The 27395-nt window shown below is 36.3% G+C and overlaps 1 protein-coding gene across 1 annotated transcript in view; it reads left to right on the top strand.

Moving 5' to 3' along the window:
* mbo (Nuclear pore complex protein Nup88) overlaps window positions 1-26414 on the top strand; it is a 291203-nt gene extending 264789 nt beyond the window's left edge. The window contains exons 8-15 of the mRNA XM_083128591.1: window positions 3462-3547; window positions 5489-5742; window positions 7690-7803; window positions 8031-8110; window positions 10953-11099; window positions 12939-13098; window positions 16719-16807; window positions 26189-26414. Of these exons, the coding sequence (XP_082984717.1) occupies window positions 3462-3547; window positions 5489-5742; window positions 7690-7803; window positions 8031-8110; window positions 10953-11099; window positions 12939-13098; window positions 16719-16807; window positions 26189-26252 (994 nt within the window). The 3' untranslated portion in view covers window positions 26253-26414. The remainder of the gene's footprint in view (window positions 1-3461; window positions 3548-5488; window positions 5743-7689; window positions 7804-8030; window positions 8111-10952; window positions 11100-12938; window positions 13099-16718; window positions 16808-26188) is intronic.
* The last annotated feature ends 981 nt before the right edge of the window (window positions 26415-27395 follow it).

Genomic DNA, 27395 nt, shown 5'->3' with positions numbered 1-27395 from the left:
AATTCCGAAATTAACCTTATTCAGATTTTTGCACCAGTGCCGGAGGCCTGACTCGGGTTTGATCCCTGGCGGGGAGAACCAGGATTTTTTTCACCTGTTCAAGCTGCTCCAGCACCCACCCAGTGTCATGTAAAATGGGTACGTGGAGAGAACTCTGGGGGGGGGGGATAAAGGCAGCCAGGTGTGTGTGGTGCTGATCACATCACCCCCACCTTCGGCTCTGATCAAGAAAATGTGGGGCCATAACTCCACACCCCCTATATGCCTTCATGGCATGATGCAAAGAACAGGAGAGCACTTTTTTACTTGCAATGAAATAAATGTCAACAGCTGTTATTACAAAAGAAATGTAGTTTGACTTGATAACATCTTTGGTAAGATTATCATACCAAACTAGGGGTGAAAAGGTTAACCATCTCTTAAGGCACCCAACAGTTAACCCCATTTCCCTGTAGTACACACCCCAGTAACTGCTTCATGCCAGCGATGCTCTGTCACCTGGACCCACAGCCAGTATAGTCATCTGTGGAGATGTGTTGTTCTCTGTCCTTGTGTGTGGTGAGTGCCCCTATACAGCCTATCCTCAGAAACAGTATAGGTTTAATACTTGTTAAGTAATGCATGAATAAATTAATTTGAAAAACTGAGTGAGGAAACTTTACACAGACATGTTTAATTAATTATCTTGTTAATGCCTGTCCTCAATTTTGATTCAGTTAAGGGCCGTATCCCTGTATTGTGTGACAGGCAAAAATAGCCTATGTTCTGATATGCCCATAACACAAAAATCAAACAAACATACATACCAAACTTACTCACTGTATCACATGACATGTCACTCTTAACAAAAAAAAAAAAATCCCAGTGTACCATGATAACCTTGAAGCAGAATAAATGTATGTAATTGATTGATTGATTTTGTGTTTTAAGTCCACTTTATGCACAGTAAGGCTAATAGGGACTGGACCTACAGTTTAAAGTGGGATCCGAACCACTATGAGCCTCCCCCGGGTATCAAACCCTGGACACCTTGATTACAAGGCAACGACATTTCCACTATGCCCCTGGAAAAAGATGTATATATTTCAAATCTAATGGCATAAACAAGTATTTGTGCTGGAGCAAATTTTCTAATTGACTCACGATCTTACCTCCAAAGATTCCAGGTTTGAATCCTGGCATTTGTATAGGTGTTTCTCCCGTCATGGATTTCATCTATGCATCCAGGCAGAAATGCGACTTAAAATAAGAAATGTTCCTCAACTACAGTTATTCTATATTTACTTCATCATACATCAATTATGCTTTACCATATTACGAATTAAGGGCATGTGATACAGTTTCCACGAGAGTCTTCCCAAGCCCTTCCATCTGTGGCAGTGTGCCAACCTAGCTCTCTCGGAGCCAGATCTGGCACTTTCGTGCACACGTTCGGCTGTGAACTGGGACGCCCACCCCTGTGCTCACTATGATGCCATCACTGGTTCCGACCCACATAGACCAACTTTTGTCATAATTATACATTTTGCACGTGACGTGATATTGGCTGCATCGCCCCACCCCCTCTTAAATCCCCAGCTACTTCTTTATAGCACAATGTTTGACGTGAAATTGATATAATATTGTTATCAGGGAATTCTTTATTTTCGATTTCATATGACCATCGGTGAATGATTGAGATGGGCGATGCCACCGGATCTAGATGTTGAAAACTAAGAATAAATTGTCATCAATTTAGAGTTAACGATAATAGCAGTGACACACCCCTTTGACAACTAAATTACCCTAGAAGGCACTTTTTCCAGCCTTCGTAAATCTAGCTCCATGAAAGTCAGTTTTAACTCCATTTAAGGTGACATTTAGTTTTTTTATGTGCATCAGGTTTGGCAACACTGCCAGGAGGCATTGATCATATGGGAGTATGATTTGATTCGTTCTCTTGGAAATATAAAACTTCCGATGGAATAGAAAGAGATGTCAACGGGAAGAGGTCAGTTCAAAGATGAATTTCATCAGCGGAAAAGTCGAAACTTCTTTTGATTAGCAGTAACTTCATGTTGAAGTTGATTCCCCATAAGAAAAACATGGGATTTTTTATTCATCATATTTTTCAAACATGTTGTCCCGTCTGACTACCATGCTAAAGGTCCCGGGTTCGATCCCCGGCCGGTTCAAATCCAGGAACTTTTCTAACGATGGAAGCGGCCCCGGCATCCACCCAGCATCGAATAACATGGGTACCTGGGGGAAACCCTTGGGAGTAAAGGCAGGTCAGGGGCGTGATGCTGATCACATCACCCCCACTCACGACCGGATCGAGAAAGTGTGGGGCGTTACCCCCACACCCCCTATACGCCTTCATGGCATGGTGCTATGCACAGGGGAGCATTTTTTTTCTTTGTTGTCCAGCTTAATAATCAACTTAGAAAAATGCTTCCACTTGAAACATGGAGAGAAATTCATACTCTTGGATACACCCAGGGTTTTGTTTAGTAGCAGTGCCCTTTCGGGCGATATTGAATTAAACGCACAGTTGGTGCGTAACTGTATCTCCTCCCCTTAAGCAAACAAGTTCTTCATTTTTCAGCTTGCACACATGCGGATAACTTTTGTCAGACCAAAATATTCCAATAATTCTTGAAGCTTTCCTGGCAGCGAATGAAGAGGTTTTCTTGAGATATCAACCAGGTGATTTCCGGATAGGATTCTGACCTTTTGAGAGCTCGGAAGCCTATGGAGAACTTGGAATATTTCAATCCCTGAAGATAAGAGTGACGTTAGCTCTCGAGAGCTCGGAAGCCTATTCGGAAATCACCAGGTTTACATCTCGAGAAAACCTCATCAAAATATATTCAGTTTTTATTTTAATTGAAAATTATTTCAGTTATTTGTATCTTTTGTTTATTTTATGTCACTTTTCTAATACATAAGCATTGTGCCAGCTATGTGTGTATTTCATTTGCAGTCTGGTAAGTGGCCCAATGGTCACACTTCCAGTAGCAGCTATGTTTTAAATTTTAATCTTACCTATCCACATGCTTTTAACTTTTGTAATGTAGTGATAAGTTTCAACCAACTTTTCTAACCAATGAGGAAAAGCTAAGGTTAGCTCAAAAATTAAGAGCAGTTCTGTTTCAGTGATTTTAAGGTACACAATTTTAAAATCATGTAATAGTTTTGAAATTCGTGATAAAATTTGTTTGGACTTTTAACCACCCTACTTGTGTTTTTTTTTTATATGTACCAACGTTTCAGAACATTATTTTTGACTTCAGGGTAATGTATTCTGTTGTGCGGTGTGTTCAGGTGCCAACTTTATATGACCACATGACACAATACACTACCCTGAAGCCAGAAACAGAACAAATTTCTAAAGCATTTGTGTATGTATATAAAAAAAAAACAAGTGTGGTTGTTAAAAGTTAAAAGAAGAATTAACACTATTTTTTTTCTCATTGTAGGTATTTTTGCACACACGATACTGGCCTTCATGTTATGACTCTACCACTTATACCTGAATTGGAAGAGCTAGTAAATAGCAAAAATGGTATGGAAATTTTTATGTGCTTTCCGATCTGTAATCGTTTATTCTTCTATAAAAATTAAAGATGCAACTTTATACCTTGACTTGATATGTTAACTCCACCAGTGGTTCCAAGCGCCAGAGACTCGTTGCGCTGAAAGAATAAAGTTTCCAGGGTATGCTGCACAGGATAGAGGTTGACATTCTAGTGTGTTTGAAATGGTCACACCATACAACCCAAGTCATCTATGAAAAATAGATGAATTTTAACTGGCACGGTGATCAACTTCGATGAATTCCTTGTGTCCTAAATAATTTTGTTACCTCAAAAAATAAGTTCATGTAACCATACGTGTATTTCTTCTTCCGCATTAGTAACATGACAGTTGAGAAAATGAATAGCAACTTAGCTAATAATCTCTTCAATTCTGAACAGATTTTTCAATCTTGTTTATTACTTATGAGTGATATTTTGTCAAAATAGCCTTTCATTAGCCTAGGAATACTTCATGGACAATGAACAAAGAATTTGTTTTCTCTGTGTGTTTTAAATCATTCCTAATAATACGTTCATTTTAATCCAAACATTCAGTGGCGGCGATTAGGAGTAGCGGGAAGTGGGGGATGTAGTTCCCCCACCACACTTTGCCACTTTTTGCCCCCCCCCTCACTATGGCCTCTTTATGCTAAGCCTTTTCTACCAAGAAAAATTATATTGTCCTTGCCTCTCAATTGTTGGTACGAGAAACTTCACGATTGTCTACCATCGCACTGTCGCCGAATACATAAAATCAATTATGTGCCTTGTATTTGCAACACAAGCTTACTCAACTCACATTTATTTCACTGTATTAACATGCATGAAAGAATGTGATTAGAATGTACGGCTGGGGTATGGCTGCGCATGGGTAAACACTTCCTTGAAATAATTGTGTCCATCAGAGACAAAGCGAAAGCAAATGAACAAGATGCGACCATAGATTGGAAAAGATAAAGAGGAATACAAGAAAAGGAAAAGAAGTAAGAGGAAAATTGGGAGTGTATACTATAAGATCACATATAATATATACATATGGTCTTACATTTATACTGCCCACCCTAATCTATCAATAAGGAGCTTCTGTCCACCCGGTCGAAAATTTCTGGCGCCGCCCCTGGTAACCAGCGTTATATTTTATCATTATTTTATGTGTCTGATGTGCAAAATTGGCCCCATACATTATTTCTATGCAATGATCTGCTCATATGTTTCAAGTATGAGTCCATTATGCAGATTTACATTAATCATTCACAAACTCACTGATACTTCCATGCATTTTCAAAATATACTGAATGATTTCATTGTTAGAAAGTAGGGATGGCCAAATCTGGATAAAATTTTATCAGGATATTTAATAATTTTCTATCCAGATATTGAATTATTTTCTATCCGGATATTGCATATTCTGATATCTGAATTGTCACGATTTTCCTGATAGCCAAATTATGTGGGTATTTGGATTATCCAAAATGTTGGGACATCCGAATGTGTGCATTATCCAGACAGTTTCATCATTTAACCATTTTAAAGGCAATCCAGATATTCTTTTATTCATCATTTTCATATTTCACTGTATGGATTTTCTGCAAATCCTTCATCAAATCTGTTCTTTCCAGATATCCATACTATCTGGATAATTTGGATTATCCAGATATCTGAATTATCTGGATAGTTGGATTATCTGGATTTTTGAATTATCTCTATATTTGGATTATCCATGTATCCAAATATCCAGATTATCTGAATTATCATTTGCATCTGAAACAGATATTGGATATTGTGAAATATCTATTATCTGACTTTTGTGGCCATCGCTGTTTAAAAGATGAAAAAATGTGTGAAAAACCATGACTAAGTTCGTAAGATTTATTTAATATCATCTTGCATGCATTGAGCTGACCAATTTATTTAATTTTCTTTTTCAGATGATCTCTTTGAACTACCTGCTTTGAACCGTACAAGCGTTGCAGAATATCTGCTCTGTACAAAAACTTCAGCTTCATCTGAAGTTTCTCCTGTGATCGGCTTCACAGTGATTTATCCTCCAGCTGCGGTCATTTGTGTCCTAGCGACGGGTGAGGTCGTGAGCCTTCAGCTGACAAGTGTCCTGCTGCCCCAGGTGTCTGCCCCTTTTTCAGACACTGTAGATGTTTCCGACGTCCAGCCACCACTTAAGAAGGCAAGTTCTTGAACTGATTTGGTGAATAGGATACTATTGCAATCAATGCCAAGAGGTTTAATAATCCAATTGTGATGTTTTGAAAGGTACCGTATTTCACTGCATAACCATTGCATATTTTATACCAACATTTTTTGCAAGACTGTGATGTGAAGCTTAAAGAAATTGTGCCAGTATTACCTTTACTTAAAAATAATTTATTACTAAATTGTCTTGGTGCAAGATGAGGATGCGCAGAATGCTTGTGTATGTAAGTTAAAATTGGATAGTCCAAATCGACACACATCATTTCTTCGTAATGTTCATTGTTAACACATCAGTTGTTATTAATTTGTGTATTACAGTCTAAATATAACACTTGAGGAAATTTCTACAGTGTTGCAAAGTACGGATTTACAAAATATAATCTTCTCTGCCTGGAGGTTCTGTGCCACTATCATTGGTTTTGTTATCTGACACTATAATTTCACGATGAAAGGTTATAAACCAATTTTTCGACTGAAAGAACAGGATGCGACGATTATGTGATGAAATGCGGTATTAATGAGTAAAAGTAGATGTAAATTAGAGGTGGGACAGATTAGCTGATAATATACATTTAACTCTCCATTAGGCACATGGGGTATCAGTGTCCCCCATCTATATTCATTGCGAGACTGCAACACTGTGAACTATACTGCACATCTTTCGTGTAGCTGAATGTTTTTTCTTTATCTTTGTTCTTCACTCAGCTGTGTTGTTCTATTGCACTTCTAAGCTGTGTAATATTATAAAGTTAACATCAGTGACATGATTGGGGAACTAATATGTAACAATAAAAATATCAAAGTGTAGAAAGACAGAGTACACAGCAGATTCAGGTGTTGAAGTGGGTTTGTGAGGAGGTGGAGGACCCATGGGTGTGTGTTATTGATGAAAGTGAACATAAAAGTGATGATGTGACCGAAAGTGAACCTGACACTGCTTCGGTTCTTATATATTCATACATGTGTCTCGCATTAACTTTATAATATTATGACACTTAGAAAGTGCAGCAGAAAATTGCAGCTGATCTTAGAAGAAAAACAAAAAAAGAACATTCACAGTATAATTCACAATGTATTTTGTACCTTAAAGATAGTTGAAGTGTCTCCCAGATGGTGATATTGTGGCACGTGGCAAGAGGAGTGGGATCCAGTAATGGGGAACAAGCTTCGTGCTATCAAGCCCATCAGTGTTGCATGGCGTTCCTCCTACCATGCCTCCCATCAAGATGATGTCATTGTATCTCGGCTTCGCATTGGACACAGTCATCCCATGCATTGTCATGTGTTGGCAAGGGCTAGACTCTCCTCAGTGTCGTGTATGGAACGTTTGATTTAAGTGTGAGGCACATTCTTATTGAATGTGCTCATTTGAATGTCCTCGGACAAGATTTTCATCTTCCCGATGCTTGTCAGCTATTTTGGATAATGACAGTGTTATAAGTAATGTTTTAAGTCTCTGAACAAAATTGTTTGTTACCTTTTTAATGTATTGTGTATATCCTGTGCAGGTCCTTTTACCCTTTTTCAAGGGCTTCTTACACCCCTTTTTAACTTTCTGGTAGGGATTTTGGATAAGGAGGATTTTCCTCATGTACTCGGAAGAGTGCGAAATGGCCGTATGTGCTGAAACACCCAAAAAATGTCATTAAATCATTCTTCTTCTTGTTCCTCCCAGGATGTGTGACGTCATTTTCAAGAAATTATATATATAAAAAAAAGCCCTGTGACTTAGTAGGTTGCGACTACTTTCTATTTCCTAATTGCTGCTTCTGGGTGGCCATTTTTTTGTTCTATTGTATGTATATCTCATTTCATTTTAATACTGTTTACCCAATAAACCCATAATCCTTGGAATTTCCTAATGAAGCAAGTAGTATTTCATTTTATATTCATAATCCAACAATGTTTTGCTTTCTTCCAGATTCTAAAAGAGCCATTCGATGTTTACATAAGAAAATTTATGCAGCAATCAACGACACAGCCTATCCTGAAATTGGGACCAAATGTAAATCCATCATCACAAGAGTGTCTCGAGGTAATGCATGTTATATTAATAAACATTACATAATGTTTGAAGTACTTAAACTTGCCTTCAGGTTTTATGAAAAATATAACTTAACTTGACTTAGTTCTTCAAGCACAAGTTCATTCTGTTGAAACATACTTTTGGTGAAAAGTAATGATTAACTCCAGCTATGAATATTTGAAAAGAACAGTAATAAAAGGACTATTTGTACATCACGTCCTTTTTTCTCCTTTCAGTTACTCAGTCGAGCAACACAGATACTCAGGGAAGAGTACTTACAGAGGTACGATCGTGTCAAGGAAGAGATGAAGAAAAGGTAATGAAGTTTCATTTTAGGAGTTTTACTTATAAGTAGGGACATTGAATTTTCACGATGCGCGAAATCGCAAAATGTGAAAAAAAGATGCAATTTTGAACATTCTGCACATAACTACACCCACAATGATGAAATATGCATGAGTTTTATTCGCGAAGTAATGCGAAATGTGTGCTTTCCACAAAATGAATGCTTTTTTGCGAAATAACCGTGGAATATCATCAAATTAAGTACAAAACACGCAAAAACCGGCAATCGAGGTTGTGCGCGCAAACTGTCGATTTGTAACGGAACGTTTGCCTAAAGTTTCCTACCACTTGCAGCTGAAGAACGTTTTATCTTCGATCACATCAGGAAGATGCTGCAAATTGGGATTTCCCATGCACATAATCTCAGTTCGAAAACTTCGCTCCCTGTCAAGCTGCATTCCTTTCTTCCCCCGAATGTCTACTCAACTTCCAATTTCATTGAACTTGCTAGCGGTAGCAGCGATAAGATTAGTCTGTTCCCGCACATCAAAGGGAAACAATGGTGTCATTTGTGTTCAGTCATGAATTAATTTTGTTTATCATCATGTGATTTTCAACATGTGTCTGTGTATGTGCACTAGGGATTATTTAATTTGTTGGACATCAAGGATATCCTTTAAATACATACAATGAATAAATCGCTTGAGATATGCAATTTAGAAATGAAGTGATTTTGTGTTGATGTTTTCTTTTTGGTTGGACAGCTAAGTACTTGTGTATGTGTACAGTATATAAAAATGAAGTAGTTTATCAATTTATAGCTCTTTTGTATGTTGTTTTCTCTCATAATGAAAAAGTGTGTGCCAATTTTTTTTCCCACCGCTGGTTTATACCGCTGATCTAACATTTTATTTACCGCTCTCCTCAGTTTTTATTTACCATAAATTTGTCTCCCTACTTATAAAGTTACCATTTATACAACCACATGCTCATATACTTTAACACAAAACGAAATTAGATCATAGTCAAATAGGATGTCCGTAACTTGCTTCAGATATATATTTATTTTACTATGGAAGCTATTTTCCAGGAAGACTAGAAAATAATGTATGTCATCTGTTTTAAATATGCATGCCATATTTCAACCCTTTGGGGGGGGGGGGTATTTCCCCTTTAAAATAATAAATAGAGTGTATCTTCTAGGGATGGGCATTTGTATCCAAGCTTGAGAGGTGGTTGGTACCCATTGAGCACACACTTTCTGGTACCACAATCCTTTGTGAAGGATGCTATGAATAGGCCTGGTGCTGAGGTTGACAACCGTTGAAAACTCATGTATGCTGATGCAGTGATTTTCCATTACTAACGTGTTCACAGCTTCAATATTTTCCTGAGCGATCACGCAGGAATCTGATCATGGCAGATTGTGCCTGCTTGTATATATCAATTACACGTCACTGTAGCGAGAACATCCTCTATTCAGCAGATGCTTCACACAGACAGACAACATTTTGTGCTGTTACTGCATAAACCAATACATGCAGTGCTGCCACCATCTAGCCAGCCTGACAGATATTTGCAGTGTTGCCATCTCTGTCTATGTTTCACCTGAATGACACTTACAATTTGAGCATCTATTGTACCTGTATATTGCCACCCCCGTGTCCCATAAATGCATTATATGTGTGTGTAAGGAATAGAATGGGAAAGAGTGCCAAAAGGGCAGATAAACAAAAATGGCATAGGAGACAGTAAACACTTACCACAATTGAAGAAAAGTTTGATATTTTGAGGGCATGACCTCATTTTCAGAGTAGGTAGAAAATATGGAGTACAAAAGCGTAGAGGCACAGAATACTGACGCCAGCGTCCGTCAGCACAATGGTGCCAGAAACAAGTGATAGAACATGGGTTTTGCGAAAAGATCCTTTCACCAGTGTTTACTGCAGGATGGATGGTGGGTGGGTGGGTTGTGGTTGGGGGGGGGGGGAATGGGCTAGCTTGAGTCCAGGGGTTATGGTGGCGTGCATTCCTGAAATGTAGGCCCTTTCCCATCGTTTGTGGGTGGAGGTGTCAGTGTGCTGGGGTAATAGGTGTATTATGGCTACATGGAAACAGCTGTTGAAAGTGGTGGTATGGCTGTTGGTGTGGGTGGCGACGGTGTGTATACATGCACACACACACACACGCACACCTCTTTGGAAGGCAATGTTCAGCATGCTGTTGTCTGATAGTATTTGTGAAATATCAGCACTAGTAATAAGAAGTGTGCTGTTTAAGATTTTAAGTAGTAAATAAAATAATATTTTCCAGCACAAGTAAATCACAAAATCTCATTGAACACATTTCTCCATAGCTGTTTCTTATGACAGGTAGTGTAGAAATTAAGGAACTAATTCTAAGTTCCAAACCAAATACGTAATTTTGCTGTGATAGTTGCATATTTTTTTGCTTGGCTTCCCACACCTTTCATATTTCTACTCTAATAATATACCACAAAGAAAGTTGTAACAGGTGAAAATGTTGCAGGCTGGTCTGGAAATATTTTTTGAATGTACATTTTGTATATTATTTCATATGCTTAATTTATAATTCTTCGCTAGAGAGAAAGTGTACAAGCCCTTGCATACTGCCATAAAAAGAAGAACAGTTATCATATATTTTAAGCAATGTACTTGTATAATTATATGTTTTTCAGGAGATTGGTAATAGAGAACTTATAAAGCAGGAAAATTTAATGTCAGACTGTTTACTTTGGGTTCAACACTCTTTGTTCACTTATACATATTCATAATTCTCTAATTTGAATTTTTAACCTTAATGGACTTGATAGAATTTTATTCTTTTAAATATTTTCTTTTTGCATTGCTCAGGATTAATGCACTGCAAACTATAAAGAAACACCAACTGGAAGAAGTGAAGGCTCTGGATGAAGAACAAGTGACTCTCCAGAAGAAAGCCGAACAGGTGGCTGAGAAATATGAAGATATAAAAGAAAGGCAAGAGGATCTCACAAAGAGGTTAGCAGTTGATTTTTAACTTGCTAATATCTCCACTGGAGGAATACTTGAATTCAGTGCCAGCAATTAGGGGAGGCATGGGGGGGGGGGGCAGTAGCCTCCACACTTTTGCCCCGGCACTATGCTAAACCTTATCTACTAAGGGAAACTAAACTGTCCTGCCCTCTTGACAAAAACTTGATAACTTTGTGCATATGTAACAGTGTACATCTTTCTTCTCTTGATATGTAATTCTTGTAGGTCATGCATCTCACATGCTGTATTTTTTTGTTGTGTATGCTAAATACTTATGCTCACAAAATATGGTAAGTTCAGTAGTCACATTATACTAATGAAGGACAATTTTCAATTTTCTGCAATATTTTAAATAGACTTCACCGTGTATGTGTACATGAAAACCTACAAAGTCATGTAACTTTTGTTGCCATCCTTATGGTGACATACCGTATTTATTCATGTATAATCCACACTTTTTTCCAAAATTTTTGCTCCCAAAAACTGTGGTGCATATTATGCACAGAATAATTCTGACAGCCAACATGAAATTGTACAAGGTCATTCCATGACTTTGTGACACTTGTATTGATTTTTTATGTTTACGGAACCCTATCATGTTATATATCGTTGTAAAGCTTAAATCATGCCATTTCTGAATATCACAACAGTATTACATTCAAGATAGTGACACTAATGTGAAATGCGGTTGAAATAACTTCATCACAAAATGAAGGAACATTCTGATTTTTATGGTACTTTGGATGAAAGAAACTACAAGGAAAAAGATAATTATAATTAAAATGTATTACTGGCCAAATAATATATATATGGAGTGTGTAAATACCTTAATAAAAGAAATCTTGTGCTGCTAACTGCTAGTTTGAGGGTCCTGAATGTGCCTCGTATAAATGTTACGTTAGTCATGGAAAAAATATGTATTTTGAAGTTTTTTTTAGAAAAAGTAATGAAGGAATAAGGAAAACCATGTATAAAAGTTTGAAGGCTATTGCCCACGATTTTTCACTTTGTAATGTAATGTTCTGTGACACCAAGAAAAGCAGTGCCATTCTGGCGGAATTCGAGAATGCACCTCCTCCCGTCACATGGGATGCATATCAGCAGTATTTGTTGGGCAAGAAATAATAGAAAATAATATCCTGAGCACTGCAAATCCATTATTTCCATTACAGAATAAATAAGGTGGTTAAAGAGTGAAAGATTTGGGATGCTAAACACAGTGGGGGAGAGAGGGGAGACAGACTGCTTGTTTCACAGTTAAGTTGCTATATTACAACAATGTAACATTGAAAGCATCCATTGTATAACTGATTCTTTTTTGTTTAAAAAAATGTTAACCATTGTTATAACTGTATCTTTAATCAAACTAAAAATAAATGTCTGATGAAGGGAGCGTGTGTTCTGCTGAAACGTCACAACAAAAAACTGTTTTTATGCTTGTAATAACCGTAGACTACAAGAGAAATAATTGCGAATAATTTTTACAATTTCATATATTTATAAATAATCTGTAACTTGGTGCAAAGTTCTACCATTTTGTTGTTATTTTTATTAATATAAAGGTATCATGTACACTAATTTTGCAAAGTAAATTTGTAAAGGCACAACTTCTTTTCCTGAATGTAAATCTATTGAGATCTTCTCGTTACATACATCAATTGATTAGGTGAATGTTCATTCAAGTTCTTCAGGTAATGCACATTGTCAGTATCAATCATTTCATATCAGTCTTTATGTAATTCGGATATCTCCATGTACCTTCCTTGTTTTATTTCTTCCATGCAAAATAAGCTGAGTTTTGATTATGCATTATTTGTTGTACAGGGCAGAAAACTTGCTGCGCCTTCTAGCACAGAAGCAGCCCTTGCTCTCTGTTGCTGAAAAGAAGATGGCAAAGGAATTAAAATTGGCTGAGGATAAGATGAAGGAATTTCAGGAATCTTTAGAAACGGTGAAGGCGAAGAAGAAGTACCAAGAAACTCAGGTAGGAATTCTTCTTTGTTGTCATTGTTATATACTGCAATCCATAGTAATTATCTTTATATTCAAAATATGTTTAAAAGTTAATGTGTACCCATTTCCGCAGGCTCACCATCAATATCATAACTTTTTCATAATACAGAGTTATTCAAATTGAGTTACCTAAAACTAGAGCTGACTAATTCCGAAAGTATTATTCAGTATTGATTCAAATGTGGTTCTAAATACCATACCATGAAGTTTCAATTCTAGGCAGGCAGAGGTCAGTTACTCTGTTACAGGTGACTACGTGACCAATAAATCAGTTGCCATGGAGTCTTACAGCAGTGTGGAGCATGTGCAGTGCTGTCTGTGATTTCACGAAACCCAGACCTTAATTAAAATTCAACTGCGTTTCAGAAAAAGTTCCGCCACAACTAACTAACTAACTAACTCCCTAGCCTTCTTAAACCCGAAGGTTCATGGCTGCAGCAACACAGGCCTTCCATCTTTCCCTATCTTGAGCAAGTTCTATATACTCTTTTCCATCCCTACCGATTTCCCTTAGGTCCATCTCAACGTTGTCCCTCCATCTTCGTCTTGGCCTTCCTACAGGTCTCTTACCATCAGGTTTCCCAACAAGAATCCTGTAAACTCCTCTTTCCTCTCCCATTCGTGCCACATGGCCTGCCCACCTAAGTCTTCTTGATTTAATTATTCTAATAATATCTGGACATGAATACAAATTATGTAGTTCTAAATTATGTAGCCTTCTCCACTCCTCCTTCTCCTCATCCCTTTTAGGTCCAAAGATTTTCCTAAGGATTTTATTTTCAAATACTCTCAATTTATGTTCCTCTTTCAATGTAAGGGACCAAGTTTCACATCCATATAATACTACAGGCAAAATTACTGTTTTGTATATTTTAACTTTTAGTTTCTTAGATATTAAACGAGAAGACAAAAGTTTATGAAGAGAGATGTAACATGCATTTCCTGAATTAAGCCTACTTTTTATTTCCTCTTTAATATAATTTTCATTTGTTAATATTACTCCTAAGTATTTGAATTTGGAAATTGGTTCAAACTAGTCGTTATCAATAATTAGATTTTCATTATTACCTAACACTTGGTTTCGGCCTGTAAGCATATATTTAGTTTTCTCTTTGTTAACTTCCAAACCTATCTCTTTATCAGTTTTGAAAAATATTTTAGGATTATTTTTAATTGTATTCACATCATCCCCCAGTAAGTCTACATCATCTGCATATGCTAACAACTGAGTCACACCATTTAATTTTAGTCCTTCTTTAGTTTCTTTTACCTTCCTTACAGCATATTCTAAGGCAAAATTAAAGAGCAATGGAGATAATGCATCTCCTTGTTTTAACCCATCATGAATTGTAAATTTGTCAGACATATTAATACCCACACGAATTTTACTTTCTGTTTCACTGGTGCATATTTTTATCATACTAACAAGCTTCTTAGGTATTCCAAATTCTACTAATATATTATATAATTTATCTCTTTTGACCGAATCATATGCTTTTTTGAAATCAATGAATAGCTGATGGACATTTTGATTATATTCCCACTTTTTTTCAAGTGTCTGTCTGATGTGAAAAATCTGATCTGTAGTTGATCTGTTACGTTTAAATCCACATTGATAATCACCTATAATTTCATTAGCATATGGGGTTAGTCTTGTTAAAAGAATGTTAGATAATATTTTATATGTTGTTGAGAGTAGAGAAATTCCACGGTAATTATTGCAGTTCATTTTATCACCTTTTTTAAACACAGGAACAATTATGGATTCTTTCCACTGTTGAGGGATTTCTTCTTTATTCCATATTAAACAAATTAATTTATGAATTTGACATATTAATGAATTTCCACCATATTTAATTAACTCAGCTGGTATTAAATCAATGCCAGGTGCTTTGTTATTCTTTAGCCTTTTAATAGCATCTTTAACTTCAGTCAAGTTAGGTTCTGGAACTAAAGGTTCTGCTGTGTGCACTTCATTTACTTCTGATTTATCTCCTACATGGACATTTAAAAGGTCATTAAAGTAGTTCTTCCATCTATTTAGAATATCGCTTGGCTCAGCTAGAAAATCACCGTCTTTATCTTTTATCAAGTTTACTTTAGGTTGCCACCCCTTTCTAAACTCATTTACACCTTTATATAAATCTCTGATATTTTTATTTTTGCTGTTTGTTTCAATTTCGTTAATTTTGCTTTTCAAGTAATCTCTTTTTTTACTTCTAAACGTGCGGTTAACTTCTCTCTTTATTCTATTATAATTGTTTAGATTTGTATCATCAGAGTTATTTAACCACCTAAGTCTAGCCTGATTTCTTATTTCTATTAGATTATGACATTCATTATCAAACCATGGCTTACTTTTTCTTGGTTTATGGTATCCTATACTTTCTTTATCTGCTGATTCTATTGCATTACGTATGTGCTCCCAATTCTTATTTACGTCTGTTTCATTTATATTTTCATCATCATTTAAATCCTGCAAAACATCAAATCTATTTGACAGTTTAATTTGGTAATCTTTCTTAATTCTTTCATCAGTAAACTTTCCTGTATCAAATTTTAGAACTTTTAGATTTTGTTGCTTATGATTTATCACTGCGAGTCTTTCTCTTAATTTAGCAATTACTAAATAATGGTCACTGGCACAGTCAGCACCTCTATGTGTACGAACGTCAATTATACTAGTATGCCTTCTCTTATCAATGAGAATATGATCTATCTGATTATGAGTTTTACCATCTGAAGAAGACCAGGTATATTTATGGATATCTTTATGTTTAAAAGTGGTACTTTTCACAATTAAATTCTTTGAGGTTGCAAAAGTAATCAATCTTATACCATTATCATTACTTAATTCATGAAGACTTTCTTTACCAATCGTGGGTTTAAATGGCTCTTCTTTGCCAATCTGTGCATTACAGTCACCTAACAGAATTTTCATATCATACTGAGAAAATTTATCAAAGACCTGTTCTAACTCTGTATAAAAATCATCTTTAGTATTATCATCTTTATCTTCCGTTGGTGCATGTATGTTTATTAAAATAATTTTACACCACCTACCCTGTAAAACTGCCACAAGAAAGACTCAATTCCTGGTATGATCGTTCTATCAACACAGGCAGTTTTGCACACAGAGAACAAGGTTAGGAGCACCATAGGGTAGCAGATCATATTGTGGAAGTTGCGAGGGAAATTTATGGGTTAAGTCCGAGGAAAGTCTGCATCGAGGGAAGCCATGTCGAACATTTATGAGAAACTTGAAGTTATGTAGATTTTAATGCAGTAAATAAATTATGTAAGTATATTATACAAATGGAGTTATCTTATTTTAGTTTCTAATTATGAATAACCTTGTACTTAGTCACTGCTTTTGGAGAGGGACCACATTCCCCTATGCTCCCTACTAAATTCGCCAATGCACACTCGTGTATGTCTCCATCAGCTTGCGGTGTTGTAACAAACCAAATGTGCACCTAAAATTAATTTCTGTCTAGTAAGTTTAATCTGTTTCAGTGTCATATTTCCATATTGAGAGAACTATAATTATGCTCCATATTTCACTAGAATTTCTCGTCCATCCAATTGCAGGTAGAAAATTGGTTGACGAGCCAAAGGAGAACCGAAACTTTTTTGAAGTATGAGCACCTGAGTACTATCAAAACCAGCTTGGCTAAGACGTAAGTAGGCTTTTACATGTTTTTTGCACTTGATAGTTTCTCACTTCACTAGTTGTTATTTTTTACATTCTTTATTATACGGGGTGTTCGGCTTATATGTATAATAAAAGAAATGGACATAAATTCTTTATTTGTAGATATTTATTTATGAAACTCATTATCCAGATGGAAGAAAGTGGGATTTTTATTTTATTTTAAAGTTATGTCCCATAAACCTCAACATGGCTTCTATTGGTGGCACAACAATATCCAGTCAGTATTCCACCTCCCTCCATGTGTTTTGAAGCACTGTAGGTGTTACATTGTTCACTGCAGCACAAATTATCTGCGCCAGACAACAGCACACACCACCGTTTTTGTAATCATGACGAAAAAGGCACTGCACAAGCACCACAGATTTGCGTTCCACAAGCGGCAACACACAGAAAACCTTTTGCTGAGCCGTCCACATTGTGGCTCACTCTTCACAGCGTGGCGTGACTTTTCTGCGCATGCGCATTAAGGCACGACTTGTCTCCATGTTGCACATGCGCATGAGTGGATTTAAAATTTCCAACATTGCTCTTTTCAATGGTGCCAACCGTTTCTCATTAGCACTTGTACTTTATACGTTATACATACAAGCCGAACATGCTGTATTATTATATTACTTCTCCGTAGGCATAGTATGGCGCCAACGAGTGAAGACGTACTTTTATCAGCTCCTCTCAAATTGCAGACAAAATATAATGATAGATGTGCGAAGTGTAAAAGAACTGTAAAAAATGGAATTCTGTGCGATGTGGGTGACGAATGGTTACACTTTAAGTGTGGCAACTTGAATGCCGAAGAAGAAGAAATCGACCAAAACAGTGAATGGTTCTGTCCGCAATGTGAAAATGGAGAAAGAATTGTTGAAAATGAGGAACTCGCGAATATTCTGCAGGTAGTGAATCTACTTCAAAGTGATATAAAGGAATTAAAAAATGAAAATGAAGCCCTGAAAAACAGACTAGAAACTATTGAAAAGGCAAAGGAAATAACAAATTCTACACCCCCATCGACTCAAGTGGTTAGGAAATCAACAAAGAAAAAACATCACATCGATAGCATAAATTTCCAGAGCAAAAACAGATTTTCTACACTACAAGAGTTCCAGACTGAAGAAATACACCCAGAAACTAATTCAGGAACGTGCAGAAGAAATGTGAAGTCAAGAAACACAACCACAAACATCTCGAAAATAGGTGTTAGTCAACCAGAAGTGCTCATCTATGCTGACAGTCATGGCAGAGGAATGGCAGAAAAAGTGAAGAGTCAGCTAGGCGATGTTTCAGTGTTAGGTATTGTCAAGCCAGGTGCAAAAATTGGGCAGGTTGTAAGTAGCCTAAAACCTCAAAACAAAGAAATAAGCAGCTGTGTAGTACTAATGGCAGGTTCAATGGGAAAAAAACTACCTGAAATAAGAAATTCCAAAGTGATCATAGTCAATATACCAACCAGACACGATCTCATACCACAATCTTGTGTTAATGTGGCCATAAAAGAGACAAACAAGAATATCAGACACCTGTGCGAAAACTTTAGCAATGTTGATATTGTAGATGTAAGCAGGCTAGAAAGGAACAATTTCACAAATCACGGCATGCATCTGAACCGATCTGGGAAAGAAAATGTGTCAAAATCAATATGTAAGGTGATAACTGAATACATCATAAACCAAAGAAAAAAACTGTAATCCTATTGAAATGAAATGGCAACCCATAAATAATCAGGGAAGTGAAGTGGTAAGTGGAAAGAAATATAGTGATGTGATAAATAGCGGAAAAGTCTGTGTTGTGATAAATCGTGAAAAATGCAGTAAAATGGTAAGTGATGAAAAAGGTAGTGAAGCAGAAAATGAACATTGCAGTGAAGTGAGAAAAGATGAAAAAGACAAGGAAGTGGAAAATGATAAAAGAGTTAATGAAAAACAGAAAGAACCATCTGCACGAGCATCCGATAGAATTAGGAGTGTTCCGGGCAAACTTAAAGATGATTTTTTATTGTAAACTGTAAAAATGCAACAATTAATGTAAATATTAAGCCTAAGGAACAAGGTCTTACACCAAATAGTTTCTCTCAAATGAAGAAGAGAGTTATACATTGCAATATTGTGCATCTAAACATTCAAGCTATTACAGGCAAAGTGTTAGATTTAGAAATTCTCCTAACCGATGAATGTTTAGATGCACATGTACTGTGTGTTACTGAGCACTGGCTGTCCAGAGATGAAATTACTTAATTTCAAATTCCAAAGTTCCACTTAGCAAGTTTCTCATCAAGGTCTCTAATAAAACAAGGGAGGGACAGGCATATTTACAAAAAATTATATAATTGGCAAACAAATTGTCCCCAAAAGTGTGAAACCAATAGAAAAACATTTTGAAGTTAGTGTTGTACGTCTTGCACAGTATAATTTAATGATAGTATGTTGCTACAGAACACCTGATGCAGAGTATACAATATTCATAAAAAATCGGTCAATATTGTTAGATGAATTAAAAAGTTATACATGTGAAATTGTGGTGACTTAAACATTGATTTTGTAAAAAATACAGGATGGATACTGACTGCACTTTGAAGCCACAATAAACACACACTTTCGGTCTAAAGCAAACTATAACTACACCCTCGTGCATAACGAAAGACACACTCTCCCTCGTAGACCACATGTTAATAAGTGTACACTCAAAAGAGTTTCAATGTGAAAACATCTCAGTCCACTTCTCCGACCATGAAGCACAATTTTTATGTCTCACATGGAAAAGAGAAACTACTGAATATCATAGAATGCCACTAAAATGCAGAAATGTAAATATGATGAAGGTTCTATACTAGAGTACTGCACTGGACCACATTCGCTCGAAAATACTTGATCGAATCTCCCACGCTCGAGCGTGATACACTCAAATATATAGAATATCAAATATCATTTCAATGCGACAATAATCATACAAATATATGTGTAAAAATTCATCCTGGTAGTTTGAGCCCATAATCATCTATTCAATTTCATATATTGCTATGTAGTGGTAAGATAGTAAATTACATTTTAACATGGAGATGATGACTGTGTTCACTTGAGTTTCAATCCCTCTGCGTCTTTCACCTCACGATCGATATTTGAGGGCCACTACTACAGAATAATTATGGTTACACGTGAACTACTGGGCTCCAAGCATATACCAATCTTTTGAATGTTCGAGCGAAGAAACTGTCCATTCTGTGAGCCATCTAGCATCATCCGTGCGAACTATTAGACGATCGAGCAAAAAGGCCTCGATGCCGACCTCTATTCTATTGGAAAACTAAACAGCAAAGCCATATCATAATGACCGTAAATTTCAATAATTCAAACAATAAATGTAAAACAATGTGGGAAATTACGAGGGCAAATCAAAAAGTCTTTGCGCCTAACTATTTATTGCCAGATTACAAACCATAAAAGAAAAACAAGATATACACAATCTTCTACGTACTTTTTGCTATTTTTCCACATAATCACCACATCTGTTGAGGCACTTGTCCCACCGTACCACAAGTTTCGCAATGCCCGTTGCATAGAAGGTGGCCGGCTGATCACGGAACCAACGACGAGGAACGTTCTGCACTTCACTTCGGTGTCGTTTGTGAACCTCTGTCCTGCCAGGAACTTCTTCAATGGACCAAAAAGATGGTAATCACTGAGAGATAGGTCTGGGCTGTATGGGGATGCTCCATGATCTCCCACCTCCATGACTGTTTGGCAATTTGGTGTCAGCGAGGAACAAAGGCCCGATCGCTCATTGTCCTCCACATTTTCCTGTCCATTTTCAAACTCCTTGCAACACCACTGCACACTTTGCACTGATAAACACTTGTCCCCATACACTGGCTCCATTTCCCTGTGGATATCTTTGTCCTTTGCACCATAAAAAACGAATAACACTTTGTTATTCATATGGCATGGACTTCCTGCGCACTCTGGCCATCTTTGCCAACTTAACAGTGCCGTGCGATGGAAGAAATCAGAAGTTACATTAGGGACGTTCCAAGAAAATCCTTCTGCATTGCTCGTATATCTCGCTTTTGTAATAACACTTATAACAAGCTAGAAAAAATTAGGTGCAAGGACTTTTCGATTTGCCCTCTTATAACAAATGCATCAACAGAACACCAATCTTTATGTTATAATATGGTGATATGCATTAATGGGAAAGAAGTCCAACATCCCCTAATGCTGCGAATGCTATCAATGAGTATTCTGTAAATGCAGTTCCAAAGAGAAGGAATGGGTTTATGGCCCCCTCGAGAAGAATGTTCTACACACATAACAGTAAATGACAAATCCTTATTCATTTCCCCCATTACTGCACAGGAATAAAAGATAATCTTGAGGTGTATAAAAAACAAACGATCTTCTGGCATTGATGAGATACCAGACATCATAATTAAGAAATGTTATACCGGTACTTCCCTATGTCAACCATTACTATTCAATTCCATTGAACAAGGTATTTTCCCAGACAGGCTAAAAGTAGATGATGTTAAACCATTACTGAAGAAAAATGACCCAAAAGATTTATCAAATTACAGGCCCATTTCGCAACTCTCGATCTTCTCAAAAATTATTGAACATGCAATAATGATGAGAGTAGAAAATTTCTGTATTAAACACTCAATCTTAAGCTTGTCGCAGCATGGTTTTAGGTCTGAACGAAGCCCGAAAACAACATTAGCAGATGTAGTAGAATGTGTCGCTGAAGAATTGTAGGCACACGGTAGGAGTCTCTTGTGACCTATCAAAAGCTTTCGATTCCGTAAATCACAAGATACTGCTGTGGAAACTTCAAAAACTTGGTATCCGTGGACTACCACAAAAGTGGTTTCATCTTACCTTACCAATAGAAATCCCTCACACCGCAGAAAAAGGATACATAATACATCAACACTCCACCATGAAAAGTGTAACATGTGGGGTGCCTCAGGGATGTATTCTTGGCGCTCTTTTGTTTTTTATGTACATAAATGATTTACCAAATGTTATACCTGAGGCAAATGCAATATTATATGCTGATGATACAAATATTATAGTAACAGACACTTCCAAAGATGCTCTACAATCTAAGGCTGATAACATATTAACATATATGACTGGTTTTTAAATAATAATCTACTCCTCAACAGCAAAAGAAAAAAACAAATTACATTACATTTTCTACAATGCTATGCCCTTCGAGAAATGGTAGACATCTCAAGCACCCAAACTGTAAAGTGCCTTTATATGGCAAACTTTGATGCTTTACTAAGAAACGGGATTATGGTTTGGGGTAACAAGGGCCACTCCAATGTCCTTTTTATGTTTCAAAAAAGAGCTATAAGATCATAGCTGGAGTAAAGAAAACTTATTCATGTAGAACTCATTTCTGTAAATTTAATGTGTTATCTCTCCCCTGCATATACATTTAGGAATGCTTAATTTATGTTAAGCAAGATATTTCCAACTTTGCCACAAATGAGGAAATACATGACCTAAACACAAGAAATAAAGACAAACTTCACATAAAACACTGCCTCCTTAACTTATGTAAGAAAGGTCCCTTAAACTCTTCCATAGATCTCTACAATAAACTACCACAAGATGTGAGGAAAGAACCAAAATTGATGATATTCAAGCACAAGATGAAATCAGTGCTTCTGAAGCATGTTTTTTATTCTATAGCTGAATACATGGAAGCGACTTTTGCGTAAGACAAAATGTATATAACATATTATAATCACATATTCTTCTTGTAAATTTAAATGTCAAATGAACTTGGATAATTTACAGGTGCCAGAGGGCGCACCCCTTAATTTTCTTACACACCCCCTACGTTCAACTGAAAACACTAACCCTTAGAGTGTCATATTGAGTGTCGAATGTTAGGTACTGAAGTAAGACCGTTATTATTGTATTCAACAGGCAAGTACTGAAAGAGATGCCGATACGATATACATACTTTCATGTACTGGCGGAAGCCTCTCTAAAATTCAGCGGTCATTTTTTTTCGTCAGCATTGTTATTATTTTTTCTTCTTTTGTTTCTTCAAGTGGTCTGTTTGTAGTTTTCGATAATTCTTGTTTTCTTTTTCTTTTTTGCATTGTCGTGCTCGGGAAATTATTTAATGCAAGTTGTAACGTGAGAGTAGTTTTCTTATTAATATGTTCTATGTATTTGTTCCTCGTAACATGTCTGGTAAACAAACCATTTCAGGATTTTTCAAAAACTGTTAGGAAGAGTCCCAGTATTCATGAATTAATTTTGCAGTTCATTGTTGGGGTCTGGGATAGTGCATCAGAAGGGATTTGAACGAAGGCGAACTTGCTGTACACTTCGCGTTTTGTCCTGAAGTGGCAGACGGAAGGTACATATTATGTACTTACTATGTACCATAGGCATGCGCAGACACTCTGATTAGGGAGGGGGGAAGTCTTGTTGAAAGTTCAGTTTGTAAGAAAACCTCATTTCATCTCACTATTTTATCCTACCGATGGATATGAAACAAGGATATGTTTCATATGTTATGTGTGTGACCCACGAAGCGGATAGTACTTCAATTTCATAGGAAATAATACCCCCCCCCCCCCCCCCGCGCTGCTCTTAGTTCCTTTGAACTTTTATCAGATTGAAAATGCTTCACTTTCTTTAAAAGCAAAATATTGTTTAATATCGACTTTAAGATTTCTCTACACTAAATTTCTAGGAGAAAGCATAATAATATAGGGGCATTGGTTACATTAAAAAGGTTCAAAAATTGTATTTTTAACTGCAAGGGTAATTTCATTTTGTATTCCACTACATAGTTCAATAGGACTGGAATGTGTATCTGAATGTTTACACTGTACGACCACTTTCTTGGAGTGTAAGACTTAATACATATCATCTTGGAGATAGATACTGGGGAAGGGCAAGGGAGTACAGCCTCCCCCCCCCCCCAGTTTTGGCATCTTACTCCCCTAGTTTTGAAAACTTGCATGGGTGTCTCATGTTTTCTTTATCAGAACCCCCTAAATTTATTTCTGCACCCCCTCAGCACCCCTAGATGATTAATCCCGGTGCCGCCACTGATAACTAGTATCACCTAGAAGTAGGCTGTAGTGTTCTATATATTCTCATGTTATGCTTTTTTTTGTGATTTTGATAAAATACCAGAGTAAGACCCATTTTGTTTCCTACGTATTTTGTATTTGTATGTGTAAGATCTATTAATGTAGTATTGTATTGTATTGACATACATATTTGCATATTGTGCGTGTTACTCACTATATAATATATGCAATACTAGATTAGTATAAAATTGAACTTACTTACGTGAGTAAGTATGAAGATTTGAAAACAACGTTTCAGGGTACAACTGTTCCCTTCATCAGCTTCATATTTTCTCTAGGCACTAATCATAATGCTGCGTCACTAAGTATTTAAACAGGATTAGGTTAGAGGTTTTGTTAAGAAACACTTGAAACAATCCCTGACAACATTCCTGTCTAAAAACAACCAGTTAAAAATCCCATTTTAAAAAGTTCCCCCATTTCCCATGAGACCTCTTAGAACCGGGGAATTTTTTAGACAGGAATGTTGTCAGGGATTGCTTCAAGTATTTAACCAAACCTCTAACCTATTCCTTTTTTAACACTTAGTGACGTGGCATTATGATTTAGTGCCTAGAGAAAATATGAAGCTGATGAAGAGGGCAGTTGTACCCTGAAACGTTGTTTTCAAATCTTCATACTCACTCGTGTAAGTAAGTTCAATTTTATACTAATTTAGTATTGCTTATATTGTATTGACATGTCCTATATTACCATGTACTGTTATTTGTACACACCAGTAGTCCTTGTACGCAAAGAAACTAAACTATTTTAACACTAAAGATGTATTTGTTAAGAATAATATAACATTTTGATGAAAAATCAACATAATTTTACAGGGAACAATGGCAGGAAGATTAATCCATTCCCATATTCTTTCTTGATCTGTTTTAGTGACTTTTAACTATTTTGTAATGTAACATCTTTAGTCGTTTTAGTTTTAGTCTTTTACATGTGATGTCATTATGTATGTACAAGGCTCATTCACAAAGTAGAACCATTTTGGTAATAACACATTAGTTGAACAAAACATTTCCTGCTCTGAAAGTGTATACTTGGAGCTATTTTTCTGCATAGGCTCCCATGGTACTGAGGCATTTTATCAAGTTTTTGTATACCCTTTGTCAAATAGGTACTACTTTCTGGTCACACCTCTCATATATCTGTGATCAAAATATGAAATAATTTAATTTTGCATCACATAACAGTTTCAAACAGCCTGTGCTACTATGGAACATGAATAATTAGAAATAAATCATCATCACTGTCAGTCAGAGATTTCATCAGAAACAGGAACTTGAATAGAATATTATACAGTAATTTCATGATAACACCATTAAGCCTTGTTTCCATAATAACCAAAAACTCAAAATGCTGACCAAGGCAGAATTTATTTGGTTTCAATTTCGTGTCCTCTCTTCCTTTCCATCAATATATCTAGGTAGATTATCTTGTCTTCCTCTTCTATTTCGAGTTCCAACAATATCCCTCTTTCTTCATCTTCTATTTCTTTTGCAAATATGTCGAGTTGCCTCTTCGTTCCCTTCCATATGCCAAAACAATCGTCCACATATCTGCAAAACAAAATTATTTTGTCACCTCCTTTTTCTACCACTTTCCTTTCCCATTCATTCATAACCAATTTAGCCAATGCTGGGCTTAGGCTAGAGCCTATATTCAGTCCTTCACTCATTAACATTATTTTATCCCCCATTTTACTGTAACCGTTATTCCAAATGGTTTCCACTACCCTTTCAAAGTCCCAATCTCCTATAATTTCTTGTCCCATTATCTTTCTAACAATGTCCACAATGTCTACCCTCATGATGCTTGGGAACATACTTTTCACGTCTAAGCTAAACATTGTTGTCTTCTTCCCATTTAACTTAAGTCCTTTTATGAGTTCCACCACTTGTTCACTGTTCCTCACTGCTCTGCTTTCGCTGTCTTACTAACAATTCAATAACTTTCTTTAATTTCTTTTCCAAGGGTTCCAAAATATTGTTTCTACAGTCCATTACTGGTCTCAACTTTATCTCCTCTTTGTGTATCTTTGGAAAGCCTTTCAAACTGGGCAGTCTCCTTTATGCACTTCTTGAATCCTCTCCTCCTACAGTCTTGTATGACCTTTTCTCTTATAGTTTGTTCTTCTTCTGTTCCACAAATCTCCTCATATCCGTTCCCTTTTAGGTCTTCATAGTAGTCATGTTATTACTGTATGATACATTTTTTTTACTTTATTTTTTTTTCTAGAACTAAAGATATTGCTGATTTGGTGAACAAGGTCAACATGACAGCCAAGAGCCTTGGTATGTGAAGTGATGATGGCTACCAACGCCTTCTCTCAAAACTAGCAGGAAAACTAGCCCCCTCCTTTTTTTTTTTTGTTGAGTAATATTAAGTCACTTAATCGTCTGATTTTTACTTGTAACATCCTTGTCTGATTCTGTTGTTCATAACGTCTTGCATTTACCTTAAATGTGAATAATTGGATATACATTGTATTTTTGTATTTGATTGATTATTAAAATTGTGCCTGCAGGAGTACAATAATTACGTTTATTTCCCTTGCGCACAAAGTACAATCAGTGCACTTGCAAACAAAAGGTATGAGGAAAACACAGTATTTAAGCTGAAGTTTTATTACTAATTAAAATGTACATTGCATAAAGTTAATAAAATAATCAAAACAATGTGTTTAATATAATATTGTGTATGGAGTTCATGGGTGGCTACGTGAAAACTACCACAGCTCATTTTTTTATTCAGTCTTATCAGAATTGAGGTAGATATTGAATTGAAAATCACATGTCACAAGATTTTCTTGTTACGTTGACTGGCAGGCCATATATGCATGTGATTGGATGTAGGTACAGTCTTGTCATTGATTGTGTGCAATCTTGTCTGCATGAATATACATCGTAGAATTTCGATTTTACATTCTGAAGTTTTGCATATTCCGACATTATATATTCTATCATCATGGTCCCAATAGCGCAAAATGTTATAAAAATTTCCTGTATTGTAAGTTATTTTAATTTCGGTCCCCTGAAAAATGTAATATCGAGGGTCCACTGTATCCATTCTCTTTTCACTAATTAAAAGTTGTTGTTTTTTTCCTTGAGTGGCTTGCTAACATTAGGAAAGAAACAGAATAGCAGTGCATTGATTCCTCTCCCTGCTTCATTTGTTACATTACTGATAAATAGTAATACATGTGTGGTAATAAAGCACATATATATTCCCACCTGACATGTAGTGTGAACCCAGGATTCCTACTCTTACAATAGCATCATGCCTAGTCCTTTTTGCCTTAGTTGTAGTCATCAGCTCAAGTGTGCATGTGCTGAGCTGCTGACTGGATAAGTACAGTTCTTAAATGGCCATGGAACAGTAAAGGAAAAGATTCCATAAACCCTTAAATGCCAAGATGTGACCGATATGTTACATTTGTTGTTTG

Source organism: Lepisma saccharinum, chromosome 9 (assembly GCF_977018435.1).
Source record: "Lepisma saccharinum chromosome 9, izLepSacc3.1, whole genome shotgun sequence".
Lineage (NCBI taxonomy): Eukaryota > Metazoa > Arthropoda > Insecta > Zygentoma > Lepismatidae > Lepisma > Lepisma saccharinum.
The sequence above is the reverse complement of the archived record's forward strand: the minus strand, read 5'-3'. Positions and strand labels throughout refer to the sequence as shown.